Source organism: Pygocentrus nattereri, chromosome 19 (genome assembly GCF_015220715.1).
Source record: "Pygocentrus nattereri isolate fPygNat1 chromosome 19, fPygNat1.pri, whole genome shotgun sequence".
Classification (NCBI taxonomy): Eukaryota; Metazoa; Chordata; class Actinopteri; order Characiformes; family Serrasalmidae; genus Pygocentrus; species Pygocentrus nattereri.
In genome coordinates this window covers 30,615,954-30,630,863 of record NC_051229.1, presented here as the reverse complement: position 1 = coordinate 30,630,863, position 14,910 = coordinate 30,615,954, and the positions used below count along the sequence as shown (strand labels likewise).

The 14,910-nt window shown below is 41.4% G+C and overlaps 1 protein-coding gene across 1 annotated transcript in view; it reads right to left on the bottom strand.

The window, feature by feature from the left end:
- Positions 1-12,758: 12,758 nt before the first annotated feature.
- The window catches only part of xkr4 (XK related 4), a 103,128-nt gene continuing 100,976 nt past the window's right edge, over positions 12,759-14,910 (bottom strand). Inside the window, exon 3 of the mRNA XM_017705986.2 lies at positions 12,759-14,568. Within this exon, the coding sequence (XP_017561475.1) occupies positions 13,613-14,568 (956 nt within the window). The 3' untranslated portion in view covers positions 12,759-13,612. The remainder of the gene's footprint in view (positions 14,569-14,910) is intronic.

Here is a 14,910-nt window from a genome sequence, read left to right as displayed (position 1 = left end):
TCCTCCAGGCGTGTTAGTGTTTCACAAGGCCTAATTGTAAGCGTGTGGCGCAAACTTCATTTTTAATGCTGGGGCCTGAAGCAGTGATGCTTGCACTGACGTTAAAGAGCTTTTTTTGAAATGTAATATTCCGAAATTTCCTTAAAGACCCTCTGCACTCGGAAACCTGTTTCTTAAATGGTACCTCTGCTTGGGTGGCTTATTATGATTATACAGGGCGATTCACTTGAAAGAGGCCCCGAATATTCTGCACTATGTCTCTCTAGGACGAAGCAATCTGAATGAAACAAAGTGCAACGTGCTCCTCAGTATATGGAGCTTCGACTGAGCCTGGATGCCCCTGCGTCGGAGGGATGAGGTGGGTGCTGGACCGCCGTTGCCATGTTTAACCTCTCTAATGTTTGCCGAGACGTTTAGGAACATGGAGCGCCGTGCCAAAATGTGTCTGGCAGAAAATGCAGATCACTTCCAGCATCGCATGCAATGCAGTGGATTACACATCAAGGTATGTAGCGCATTCTTTTGGTTCAGGTTGCTTCGTCCTAATGGGAGTTACAAGAGATTAATCAGGCCTCTTTTGAATGAATCTCCCTGTGTCAATCAAACATGTTACCATAGTGTGAAGTTCACTGTTTTTCCATTGAAAACAGACACGTCCACGTCCTGTTCATTTCAGTGGAGGCCACATAGTGCCTGATGGTCGTGATGAATAAGTTGAGCAGATTACTTCATGCAAATGAATCTGGCCACCACATTACGTTGCCCTTTTCACAAGAAATGGAAGTATGTAAATGCCAGGTAAAACGAATTCCACTAGTGCCTTATGCACTATAATTAACCTTGGAAATACTGTTCATATCACTTTAACTTATCATGGAAAGGTGCCACTTCGTTTTTGTTACAGTTGCTAAAATTGAAATGAAAGAATGTCCAAAATTATTGGAGAACATCAAACACACAACATTGTGAGCGTCCAAGCTGAATAAGGAACACATCATGTCAGCTAATGTCTACTGAATGATAAACATGGACATGATAGACATGTGAAAATAGCTATAACCAGAAAGATAAAGTAGCCACGTTTGCTGGAGGTGTTATAACAGCTTAATAACTATAAAAAGGGGCACTGACCACATTGCCATAACAGCACTATAGAGGTTTTTCATAACCATCGACTCGCCCGCAGAGCATTTGCTCTCTCAAATGCCAACAATTTAGGTTATTCCATGCAATTCCAGCAATTCCATGCTGGTCAAAGCTGGGCTTGTGCTGGTCCAGTGCTGGTTTAGCTGGTCACCCAGCGTGTTCATACAGCCAGCATGCCAAATACAGCATATTGCTGCTGTTGGAGGAAAACATTGTATCTCCAAAATAGTAACTTTACAGGAGAAGGAAAAAACATACTTCACTTTCAATGTAAGTCAATGGAACCAGAATCTTTCCCATGTCATTTTGGGTCATTTCTTTTAGGCCATTCATCATAAAATTTGCAAACAATGTAAAGAGTAACAGATACTTTCAAATTATGTCAAAAACTGAAAAATGCCAAAAAATGGAGAGACAAGGTTTTCTAACGATATACTGGTTTTGCTGGTGACCATTGCTTGTCTATGTTGTTTTTTCTAGCAGGGAAGCTGTACAAGTTCAGCCATCAGTGTTGCTGTTGCTGTTTCAGCAGAGGCAGCGTAATCAGTCCTTCCCGCTGAAAAAACAGAAATGTGAAAAGGTTTTACTTTCAATGGAGAATCTCCATCCAAAACGCAGGTTAGGAAACCAGTCCCTAATAGTTGAGATGTTTAGACTGTGCAGTTACCAATTAGCTAAAGTAGATGATGGTTATTAGAAGCGCAATGTGGTCAAATCTTTTAAACTGCCAAATACAGTATGTTGTGTAAACGTCTTGGCCGCCCTTATACCCTTAAACAAGATGGTTATTTAAAGGTTCTTTAGTAAAGAGAATTGTTCTGTTTAGCACCACAAGTTCTATATAAAACCATTTCATGTTAGTATACAGCATCAAAAAAGGGTTTTTTTTTCTATCGCTACAAGCTTGACATCATAACAATAGCAGACCCTTTTCAGTGCTATATCGAGCCATTTTCAACCCAGGCATCTGAAGAACCATTTCACCATACAAAGAACCATTTAAGCATGAAATGGTTATATATAGGACAAATGGTTCTGAATAGAACTATTCCTTTGACTAAGGAAACCTTGAAGAGCCTTCTTTTTCAAGAGTGTGCACTGTTAGAAAATCTAGCAAAGACCAGCCTGGCCTGTTCACCAGCATAACTAGCATATGGTGTGTTTTGGATCAACCAGCACAACTCTGCTGGGAAACCAACTAAACCATCTTAAACCAACTTAAACCAACACGTAATTCATGGAATTCAAGTACTAAATAGTTCAAATAGCATGTAGCGTTAGCTTAGCATCATAACAGCTACATGCAAATCCTAAAACCTCACTCCGAATCATGGGGAACGAATGCTATGGAGCTTCTGTACATCTGACCGATTATCCATCCATCCATTTTCTAAGATGCTTCTCCCTCAGGGTTGCAGGGGGTGCTGGAGCCTATCCCAGCAGTCATCGAACGGAAGGCCCTGGACAGGTCGCCAGTCCATCGCAGGGCAGACAGACAGTCAGTCACAGTCTTTGGACTGCAGGAGGAAACCGGAGAACCCGGAGAGAACATGCAAACTCCACACACAGAGGACCCTGGTTGCCCGGCCGGGGAATCGAACCCAGTTTAACTTTTTTTTTTGACCGACAATCAGTTCGGCCGCCTCGGAAATAAGTTAGCAAAGGAGTCTGAGAAAATGACCACAGTGTACTTTATTAAATGAATTTGGTACTTTGTGTTGCATTAGAATCAAATAAAAATTTACAAAAATCCAATATATACAAAAATGTAATGTTCTTTTGTTTTACTCTTCAATTTACAATAAAATCAGGTAACAGATTCAATGCATTTTAAGCACTTAAGACTTTCATCACACAATGCAACTTACTCAATAGACCAATAATGAACAGTTTTTTTATCGTTTTGCTTTTTTTTTTTCTCATTGAATACGTCACATACACCACACTAGTTTTATTCTGTATTACGCCATATGTAACTGCCATTCTCGTGGCATTTGCCTTCTAGTCAACAGACACCCTTTACAGTCAGGACTCAAAAGGGAATGTTCTTTTTAAACATGTACATTTACATTACAGTTATTTACAGTTAAATAGCCATTTGCAATTCACTATGGTGAGCTTCCGTCGCAACTGAAATACCAAGAACATCTGTACATATTAGGTCAAACCTAACTGAACGCATCTAGCCGAAGGTCATCGTAACTACTGTGCTTGTACTAAATCCGTGCTCTGGTGTTCACCGCTAATCAGCCCTAGATTCCAGTATGTATTTTTTTTTTTTACCCTCCTATGCCATTCTAGTTCATCTAATCATCTAATTCTAATGGCGAGGGATGACCATATATGTATAACCTTTGACTCTTGTCTGCATACACGTATGAAAGTAAAAAAAACAAGTATCACACTTTCTGCACCATTTTTTTTCCATGTTTTTTTTTTCTTTTTTTCTGAATTTAAGTCAGCAGTTCAGTTCCGCAACTCAGTAACAGTGCCATCCATGACTGTCCGTGACGTCTACGGGATCGCCACTGATTGTTAGACTGCAGAACGGAGAAGCCGGAGTTTCCGACTCACCTCTTTTCCTCCTCCTCCTGCCCATAGTAGAAGCACAGTAAGTCAAATGAAATGCCAACTGCCACAAACAGAAAGATTAGCATCACGCTCCCACCTTTCACAGCAACCCCACCGTGGTTAGCATGGGACACCAAAAAGGAAGAGAAAGAAAGAAAAACACCAGACCACCCAACACCCCCCTCCCACCACCACCACCCCCAACACCCCCCGCCAAAACAGAAAAAACATAAATAAAGGCCAAACGTTCTTTAAGGCAAACAAAACTCATAGAAGCAGCTTGCATGGTTTGCAGTATGAATGAATCTCCCTGACTGCCGTGGGTTGCTTGTACGCGGGAAGGAAAAAAGTGACGCACTGAATTTACATGATTCGAATGAAAATCCGAATCAGTTACATTCAGTTCAACCCTTTTGTCCAGCTTAAAATATCGGATAGTCCTGGGTTTGAACTGCTTTTCCGATGAGTTGGGCTTAAACAGAGAACTCTCCGCCTTTTAGGCCTCACAGGCCTAGCCTAGCTTTATATTAGCAGTGATTTTGCTAGCATCTAGCACCATCCACTTCGCTTTGCAGGCGCAGGGTGCTCCGTTTACCGGACCATGTTGAGGTAGGTTTTCTGTACAATTTCTAGTCTTTCCAGAAACGAAATGGTAGCTTATGGAGCCATAAAACCATAGAGGTGAGACTGGAAGTGCAAAACAAGATTGTGAACGTAGCTTAGTTTCTGCTGCAATGCTTTAGCGTTGACTATAATCAGAGAACTTGTAGAGAGAATTCCTGCTCTGCAGTGTCTTCTCAAAAGCTAGAGTGCGCTCCCGAGTGAGTCCAAAATGAATAGGTTGATACGGAACATTTGAGCAGTTTATGAACGCTTAAACATTTTTAATGTGAAATAATGCAATAATCTCCTGAACACAGAACAGCATAAAACATTTTAACTCTGCTGTTATATTTTTAAGAGCTTTTAAACTCGAGTTATAGGTCATCGTGTCCGTGATGTTGTGAGAGCGAAAAGCCAATGAGCTGCTCCGCTCACCAATCAATCATCACTCTCTAGCAGTACTGCCCGCCTTCTGCTGCATAAAAATTTGATGTAGAGAAAAGGAAATATGAGGGTGAGATTTCTTTGTTTTTTTAGTGAAATACATCCTTCTACTTTCTAACATTAGAGAAACGTTCTGGGAAAGTGAGCTCTATTTTCTCCCGTTCGTTGAGGACTCCGTCGCGGGCGCCCTCTACTGATTAGAAGTCCTGTTTTTGATATAACAAGGGAAATAGGAAGTGGCCAGGCTCCTCATAAACTGGCTCTGCTATAATTGCCTGCCTTCTCCTGTGTATGTATTTGTAATTGATGGTAGTTCATGTGTGAGTTACATGGTTAAACTGACCCATCCATGGCGACAAATGTGTCCTTTTATAGTAACTTTACTAGGTTGGAACCTGAACTGCAAGTGTTTACGTTTTTGACGAAATACATCAGTTACTCAAATCTACACAGCTGAACAGTTACAGTGTTTGTAGTGACCATAACGTTTAGTTTCCAGTTCAAAATGCAACAGTATGTTGCAACTCATCAAAACAATTTTTTTCAGTCAAGCTACACATGAATGCAATCAAATGAAAAGATGGGGACCAAGTAGGTTTTGAATGCTTGGGGGGTCATAAGCATCCTACCTGAGCCCACCAGCCATTTAGATCGTAACATTAATATATGTAGGCAAGAAGGAAAAAGAATTTTCATTCAAAGACAAAAAAAACAAAACAAATACAACCTACTAAACTGCATGTCGCTGTTGTTGGAAGAAAACCTCGCATCTCCAAAATGGTAACTTACCTACTTTACTTTTAATGTAAGTCAATGGAACCAGATTTTTTTCCAAGTCATTCTGGGTCATTTCCTTTGGTCCATTCATCATGAAATTTACACACGATGTAAACAGTAACATGTTTTTTGAAATCATGTCAAAAACAGCAAAACCTCAAAAATGGACATACAAGGTTTTCTCCCGACAACCTGTGATATGTAAATAAAACAAAGCCACTAATAACTAAACCAAACTCCTTGAATACTACATGCTCAGGGTGCCCCCTGGTGGCTTGGAGGCTCACTATAGCTTTACTACAACCAGCAGCTATGAAAGGACGCATTTGTGGGTGGATCATGGATTGCTCAGATAGGACCAAACTGCCATATTACTACAACACTGACCTACTGGCTAATTTTTCACATAGATTGAAAAACTGTTCAGCCTTGAACTACAAATAAATAATTTAGAATAAAAATAACTGTTTAGGACATTTTACTTAAAGCAAGCATTAAGTAATGTTTTGAAAGGCTTGGTCTAACAGCATCTGTGCTTTTTATATTGACCCCTAAAAATGACATGAGTTTCTGAGCGGCTACTAAATCATTCAAAGTAGTTGCCTAAATTTTGCAAGTGATGTTCTTAGCAAGAGTTAAAATGAACCTTTCGCCATCCATAGCTGGGGGTTTACAAGAGCATTGGTCAGCGAGGTGCTAGACAATGCAGATGTTGGTTAGCCGACATAGGAGAACTGGCAGTTAGTGTTCTCCTTCAAGTGTGTTGAGCTGTCTAATGATGATGCATCAATACACTTGATATGTCTCGGAGGAAGCACATGTTAACCTTCAACCTCCCAGTAGCATTGTGTGATGGTGGGAGGCTTATCTGACTGATTGGAATTGGATACTATCCAAAATTGAGGGGAAATATTGAATGAAAATCCAAAAAACAATAGCACTTATTACATACTTAAAAAAGTGTATATATATATATATATATATATATATATATATATATATATATATATATACTTCATACTTTATTGAACTTTTTTACAGCTTCATTATTCATTGCAAATTTCATTGATCTTAAATCTTCCTCTCCTTCCTGCATCAAATTTGATTAAAATTATCTTGTAATCCAAATAAGAATAATCTAATTGATGTTGAGCTCCTAGTTTTGCATTTGAATTGATTTTATTGAAAGAATTTTAACTAATTTCTTACAATTAAAAACTCTTTTTTAGCAGTTGAAATTTTAAATTTTTAGCGGATTTTGAAATTTCACACATGTAAAATGAATTTCTAATATCAAGCATTAAATCTTGACTTGTTGGAATTCCTTACATAAAGAAAAATAGGAAATTAAAGCTAAAATTGTTTGCCGTGGTAATTAGAAATGCATCGTGTCAGTTAAAATTTTTCAGTGTAGGAGAAAATAATACTACTTAAATTCATTTAAAAATTATGAAAAATGATTACTGAAATTATAAGGACTTGGAAAAAGGCTTGCATTCTTTCCCATGATAAATTTGGCAGCCAACTGGAGCATCACCTGCCGTGGATATTTAATATGTATAACCTAATTGACATGTGGTTTCTGATTGGCTCCTGTCCACTGGTAAAATGCCACTGTAAAAGACATTAGCGAGCTAATCACCACCACAATGACTTTGTCTGTCTATCTTTCCTGTCACACAGGGGAACTCAAATTTACTATATAATTCAATCACTAAGATGTGAATGAAGTCATTCCAAGTGTTTTGATGTGAAATGCATCATTCTAAGGAAACCTACAGAGTGAGAACAGAATGGCGGTGGTAAGAACTGGAAGCATTAATCATATCTAGAAGCTACACCACAGAATATTATGATATGAAATGATGATTAATATGCTGTCTGATGCCTGGGACACTGTTTTACCGTAGCTTTGCTGTATGGATTTGTCCAAAAACATGATTCTTTTAGTCCATTCATGGTGGAGGTGTATATGCAGGGCAAAGTAGTCCTCAAAAAATGCTACTGTTTTGGGTTTAGTGCTGTTTTATAATTATCAGCATTATATATAAAAACACAGAAGGCTCACAGTTGGTTTTGGATAGTAAATAACATGGTTACATGTGTGCTATAGACATGACGAAACCTGGTTCCTATCACCACCACTGTAGGGGAATTTAAGTATCAATGGTGCATTTCACATCAAACCACTCTGAATGACTTTATTTACGTCTCAACCACTGGATTATGCAAAAATTTTGGAAAATCGGTGGAGTTTCCCTTTAAAGTAAACCCGTTTAACTCTTATCATTTAGTCCCAAAACTTGCCGCAGTAACTGCTTTACCTTTCCTTTAGTAACGGCTCAGAAACTACTATGTATGTCATGCAATAAGAGTGTGGACCTGAAATGTAGGCCCACATACGGACATACATTACAGGGCTGAAAGGGTGTTACGGAGCCAGTCTGTGGCTTCTTTTCTGGTCTAACAGCGCTGTAAGTGTGAGGACATTTAAGGGGAGGTGGGAGAGATTATATAGTGAAACGTAAACAGCGGTGAGCACCTGCTCGGAGGTGTCGGTGATTGCTGTCGACAGGAACAGGTCACCAAGATCCAGCGGCTGCAGGAGCGGCACGAAAACGGAGTTGAGAAAACAGATCCTATCTGCTGTTGACATCATGACACATCGCTCGATCAAATAAACAAAAAGCGCAGGAGGTGGCATGTTCAGGATGACACAAGAGCAAAAATATCAGCATATGTTTTATTCATGAGACGGAGGGGGTCTGCAGACTCAAATCAGATTCCAGATTCAGCGAGGTAGGAGTGTTTCTTACGCGTGACCTGCCTTCTACCGTTGGATTTTGGGCCCAATCCCATTCCGACCCTTGATCCTACCACTGAGCCCTTAACCCTCTGTTTTTGCGTGTTCACGTCTAGGGTTAGGGTGTCCCAATTCTTGCTGAGATAGAGTGGAAGGGCAAAGTGTTGGGCCACATGAGGTTTTTTCAGAGGCTCACTCTAAACAGTGTTATGAGAAAAAAAAAGAAAAACCGGCATGATAGAGCACAAGCGACCAAAGAAATACTTACGAATGTAAGTATTTTCTCCGTAAATATGATATTGTACTACATTGTGTTATCTTAGTTTAATGTCGTTTTAACGTATTATGGTCATTTTCTTCGTAACAAGCACAAAAAAATCGCTAAAATTGGGTCATGGGCTGGAGGTTAGGGAACTGGCCCTGTGACCGGAAGGTTGTTGGTTCGATCCCCAGTACCGACAGTCCATGACTGAGGTGTCCTTGAGCAAGACACCTAACCCCCAATTGCTCCCCGGGTGCCATGGATAGGGCTGCCCACCACTCCGGGTAAGTGTGCTCACTGCCCCCTAGTGCGTGTGTGTATGTGGTGTTTCACTTCACGGATGGGTTAAATACGAAGGTGGAATTTCCCTGTTTGTGCGATTAAAAAAGTATCACTTAACTTGTGAGCATGCTAATGTTTCAGTAGCTAGCTGGCTAACTTTCCTGTTCCACCTTAAATAGTCCAGCAGTATTGATGCCTGAAGCACCATAATGTAAGTGCTGCTACATTTAAGGTGGAACGGGAGAATTCAAACAAGAAGTTGATGACTAGGTGACTTCAGCTTCATATGACCAAAGAATTAGTGGAGGGCAAGAATAAATAATTGTCTCATATCCCCTCTTTGAAGGCATATGATGCCCTAAATGTAACTAAAGCCCAGCAGCGAGGTCGCTGAATTTCTCTGCTATCACTGAAGAGCACCGCTAGTAGCCTGTTAATGAAACAAGTAACTCAGTTTCAAAGGGTTAGAGTGACACTCGGAATCAAGGGGTCGGAGTAAAAGGAAGAAATGGGATTGGGCCTTGCTATATTGCTGTTTAAGCAGTTCAGATCTTCTTAGTTTATGTATTTTTCAGATTGTAATTGCTTGTCGTTGTTTGTGTCATTGTGCTGTCTCTCATTACATAAGTGCTAGGGGCTTTAAAGAGGGATGTTTGGTCCATAATGAAGGTGAGTGTGAGTATATGGGATAAGAAATGAATATTGTCGCTGTCCAATATTTTTGCTTTTCTACATCATTTGAGCTCCACAGCTGTCCTTTACACTGTGTGAAAATTTCATGATGATTGGACCAATAGAAATGCTCCAAAATTGCTTAGAATAAAATCTCATTCCATTCTCTCTCATTAAAAGGTAAGAACGTTTTTGCCCTCTCCTGCAAAGTTACTATTTTGGAGACGCTTGTTTTTCTTTGGACAGTGATGATATGCTGAAGCTAAATGGCTTGTACAAGGACATTCCATGGTCCTGTGGCAGTCATCTGACCTTTTATTAGTATTCTTTATCATTATTTTTACTATTTGTGCAGAGCATTAAGACAGAAGTGTACTTTTGCATGGACTACGTCTGTGTTTTTCTGTCTAATCTCTATCTGTTGAATCTGTGGCATCCAGTCAAATACCACCAGACAATAATTTCAACGACTTTTCATGTGCTTAGTGAAAAAAAAACAGGACACTTGTTGTTTGAAATGCACTTATAATAGAAGTCAGTGGGCACTTGCTTCAGCATCTGCCCATAGACTTCTATTATAAGCATATTTGGGCCGCTCTTTTGCAAATTTCACAAAGTACAGGGAAATTATTGTCGGTGACGCTACAGACACAACAGGGGAGTATTCCTTTACAGGGATTTGGAAGATTTTTTATTTAGAAAAAAAAAATTGTGCCTGGACTTTTTAAATTTAACCTCATTTTCAGACGCCTTGTGATAGTCAACCTTCACACAGTTAATGGCATACAGCGAAAAAAAGTTGTGCCGTTCAACATAATGAGCATAAAACACACTGAAATCCATCCAAAAAAAGAAAGAAACAGTGAAAAGTACACTTATCCGAGCCAACAGAACAAGGCAAAAGTACAAAACTGGCCTCAAAAAACAAAACAAAACAAAACAAAAACAAAAACAACACTCATAACCACACGATCCAAACGCATGTGATGTGATGGATTTCCAACTATTCACAACAGGCACATCAAGAGCATCAAACTTGCACAGTTACTCCCCTCAGCCCCCGATCCCCCACCGCCCCCAATGTGAGTGCAACGAAACAAAGGACAAATTCTCCCGCCGTGCTCGAGCCTTGTGCTTGTTGTTCCGTTTCGTCTCCACCAGCGTGTCTTCTGATTCCCTACACAAAAGACAGTAAGAAGCACTTGCAACCTACAACTGAAAAAAAGAGAAAGACAGGAACTTTTTTTTGTTTCCCTTTCATATATAGAGGATGCTTTTGGCAGAGTTAAAGATACAGTGTTCTATTTCTGGAGACGCTCCAGTGCCTGGAGCCTAGTTCAGAGCAGCGAGGCTGCTTTTGTGTCTGCTGTTGATGCAGCCTACATTGAGCTGGAATACACCTGGCCCTGCACATTGGAGTGTTTTCCCTGCTCCAGCACACCTGATTTCTACATATCAACTCATTAAAGCAATACTCCAGGCCTTTACAACCTGCAATCTATAACATATGGTCAACTGCTTCAGGACCTGCCCCTTGGCTTCTATTACAAGTTTGAGTTTTCTGTTCCTTTCTAAGTTTTGCTGTGCTAACTGAAAATATGCCATACCTGTGGCAGATAGAGATTAGGCTGAAAAATGTTGGAGTATTTTTTTTAAAAAGTCCATCCCAAGTTGAATTGAGTGTGTTTTAGCCAGGTGGTGGGTATTTTTTGAAATGATGATGCAAGTAGAAGTAAGAGTGCCTACTTTAGTCCCAAAGAGTCTGATATACACAAGTCCAAAAGGATCCAGATATATCTTCTCATTAGTGAGTTCATCTACTTTAAGGTGCTCCCATTGCTCCCATAATGTCTAATATCTGGGAAAGTGCTGCCAATAGAATGGGATGCTCTGGAGCAGCTGCACATGACCCTGTGGTCACCATGCTCTATGCCAAGCATGGGCTAGAGGGGTTTAAAGCCCCACAGCATTGAGCAGTGGAGTTGGCGTGATGGATCTCCATCTGGTATCTTAGGCATGACTCATCCAACATCCATACCTCACCCCACTCTTGTATCTGTAGGCAGTCAAGTTCTCAAATTCCAACATCTGGTGCAAGGCCCTTCCAGAAGAGTAGAGGCTGTTATTACAGCAAATATTTGTTAATACGCTTGATCGCAGAAGAAATGTTTGATGAGGAGGTGTCTACAAACTTTTGGACACATAGTGTATACCGGGGTGCCCAGTCCTGGCCCTGGAGATCCACCACCCTGCAGAGTTTAGGTCCGCCACTGATCAAACACATATGACACACTGACCCAGTATCATATGCATATTAAACAAAATCATGTTGGATCGTAACTTAACAGGGTTGTAGATCTCCCAGGCGAAGATTGAGCACCCCTGGTTTTTGGTCATCTATACTGGTGTGTGTACACAATTGTGTACAGAGGTTTCTTATCAGTCCAATTGGAAACAAACTTTAAACATCTGCATTGCACACAATGACAGCAATGAACCTTTTAGAGCAAGGTGTAAGCATCATGGAATCATCCCATCTTATTATAGTTATCATAGTTATTATCAACATCTATTCAAGAGGTTAGTCAATAAAATGTCCTTGCATTTTTACTGTTTACCACTTTGTTTTCAACCTTGTTTTTGTTGTAGCACTGCAACCAAAGTAGGTTGTTCTTGGCAAGGAAACCCACTAAACTCTCTGATGCTAGTCCAGAGGGCTTATGCGACTGGTCAATAAATACTTCTGGAGTAAAGAAAACACTGAACTATGCAGGGTGCCCACATGGACTCACGCACACTTTCACTTTTGCACATGCTATCGATAAGCAGCTGACCAACACCAACACTGTATCTTTAACCTTTTTGATGGGTGAAGTTCATCCTGGTTCCAGTCAGTGACCGCTGACGCCGCTGTAGATTGCTCGGTGTGTGCATATGTGTGTCAGTAGGTTGTTTGTGTCTTCCACTTTCATCAGTAAATATTCCTAGATGTATTTATAAGTACCTGTCCTTATAAGCACATCTAGCTACATATAAGTATATATGTGTGTACGTATGTGTATATGTGTGTAGATGAGTATGTGGGACCACACAGATCTGTATTGGCCACAGCCGCCATTGGACTGAGCTGCCAGAAAGAGTTTTCTTGGCCTGATGTCTTCTCCAGGAGAGAAGAGGATGGAGCTTGTGGCATCCTCAGTGTGTGACAACCTTGTACATTTTTGTTTCCTTTTGTGTTTTTTTTTTCTTTTTTTTGTACAGGATTCAAGTAGATGATTGAAATGCTGCCCTGGTTTTTTTATGTACAGTTTAATGGCAGAGACTCACGGTCCACTGTGGAGTCCAGTAGGGACCAGGTTTTTGGCACTGGGAGAGGTTTGCTGATGTTCCTAGGTTTCAGCACCTTGGGCAAGGACATTTGGTCTCCGTGAGCTTTATCGCCATGGAGACGCCATCCCCCGTTTTCTCCAGCACAGCAGGTAGCCATATCGTGTCGCGTTTTAATTCCATTGAACACATGAACAAGTGTGGTGGATGTTTAGTCTGATGGGTAAAAGACTGGACATTAAGTACATTACCATGACATGGAACCTGTAGAAGTCTGTAGAAGCCACAGAATTGGTGTGTAAAATGTTCTTCGTGTTTAACTTGCCTGTAGTGTTTACGATGGTGATTCCTGGACACCTGTACAACACTGAGAAGGAAATGGACAATAGTGGACAGGATCTGTGAGTAACGGCCTTTTAAAAAACAATTTATTCCCTGACGAGACATGAGTAATAAAAATAGGGGGAAAAAAAAGAAATCCAAACTGATGGAACCAAAAAATGAACAGTTTAAAAAAGATCACAAGCATCCTTCCACCAACAAATACGTTGTTCCTTTTTTTCTTTTTCTTGTCTTTTGTGTTTCGCCATCCATGACAATCAACATCATGGGCAGAATGCTATGTAGTCTCTACAGTACGCTCCGCTAGTAATGTTATTGCCACAGTCCTGCTGTTAATGGATGCTAATCTATGTGGGTTACCATGTGTGCCTCCACAGCTTGAGCTACAAAGTGGTCTCGTACTCCAGACGCTCCTGGACCAAAGTGTCATCCTTGTACTGCAGCCTAGGGGGTGTGGGTGAGGAATCAATGGCTAGGATGGCCTTACGTATGCTGCGGTCCAGAACGTGCCTCTCCCAGGCCGGATAACGGTTCCGGCAAAGATCTATCCTGATCACGGTTTCTTCCAGGCGTGGTGCCCTGGACGAAGGTGTGGACGGGGCAGTTGGACGTACCTGGAAGACCGGCACGCATCCATCTCGTTCTGTGCCATATTTGGCTTCTCGATCAGCATCCCGCGCAAGTGTGCCGCCACGGTTGGAGCGCAAGGAGTTGGTGGCGCCTTCCGAGGGCATGGCAAAAGCGGCTGAGGCTTCGTCAAGCTGGGTGAGGCTGGAGGACCGTCCAAATCGCGGCCCATTGGGGTGGAAGAAGGCGTAATACATGAGCATGAAGACCACGCCCGTCAAGAAGCTGGAGAAGATGACGCAAAGCGCAGGAACAGCAAAGGCGTCAGTGCTTGCTGGAATCCGGTACAGGTACCAAAGGGTGCTAAGTGCTGCGTTCTCCAGCAGGATGACCAAGTAATAGACGAAAAGACGGCAGCGCGTGCGGCCCTCCTTGACATTGAACCAGCTGAAGATGTAGATGATGCCCACCACCATGTCAAAAACGATCTCCTCCCACTTTGTTATGCAGAACTCAGTCTCGCAGTGCACGATCCAGAAAGTCATGACGCACCAATGCAGCACAATGAAGATGCCGAAGTAGAGCTGGAACACAGAGGCGAAGAGGGCGAAGGTCACCACCCGTGCTGCGATGGTGAAGAAGTGCCAGCAGAACTGGATGATGACCGCCAGGTAGCTGAGAGGCTTCTTGTCATCTCGGGAGTCACGAAGGGCCTTCTGGTAGGAGGCTAGCGCCCAAGCCAGGGAGACCAAAGAGGCAGCCGCTGTCATTCCTGAAAGCAGAACAGAAGACACATATAAGATATAGACTTCTGAAGTCATGTCGTCATTCTGTCATCAATACCGTGCCGTTATTAGGACCTCCAGGTCTAAGTTGGTTCTCTTTCTGACAGAAATGAATGGTGTTTTGGAAAACTGCAGGTGTAGCATCCTGTGCTAAAACCTGATGTCCCAAAACTGACATGTTTTACCTTACAGATATTTTTCCTCTAAACGTCGCTGGAGTAATGGGGCTGTTAAGAAGCTGAAATACGACGATCTCTACATGCAAGCTAACATTGCTGTACAATTAATTGACATTATAAGACTTGCAACCTCACCAAAATACCCCACAC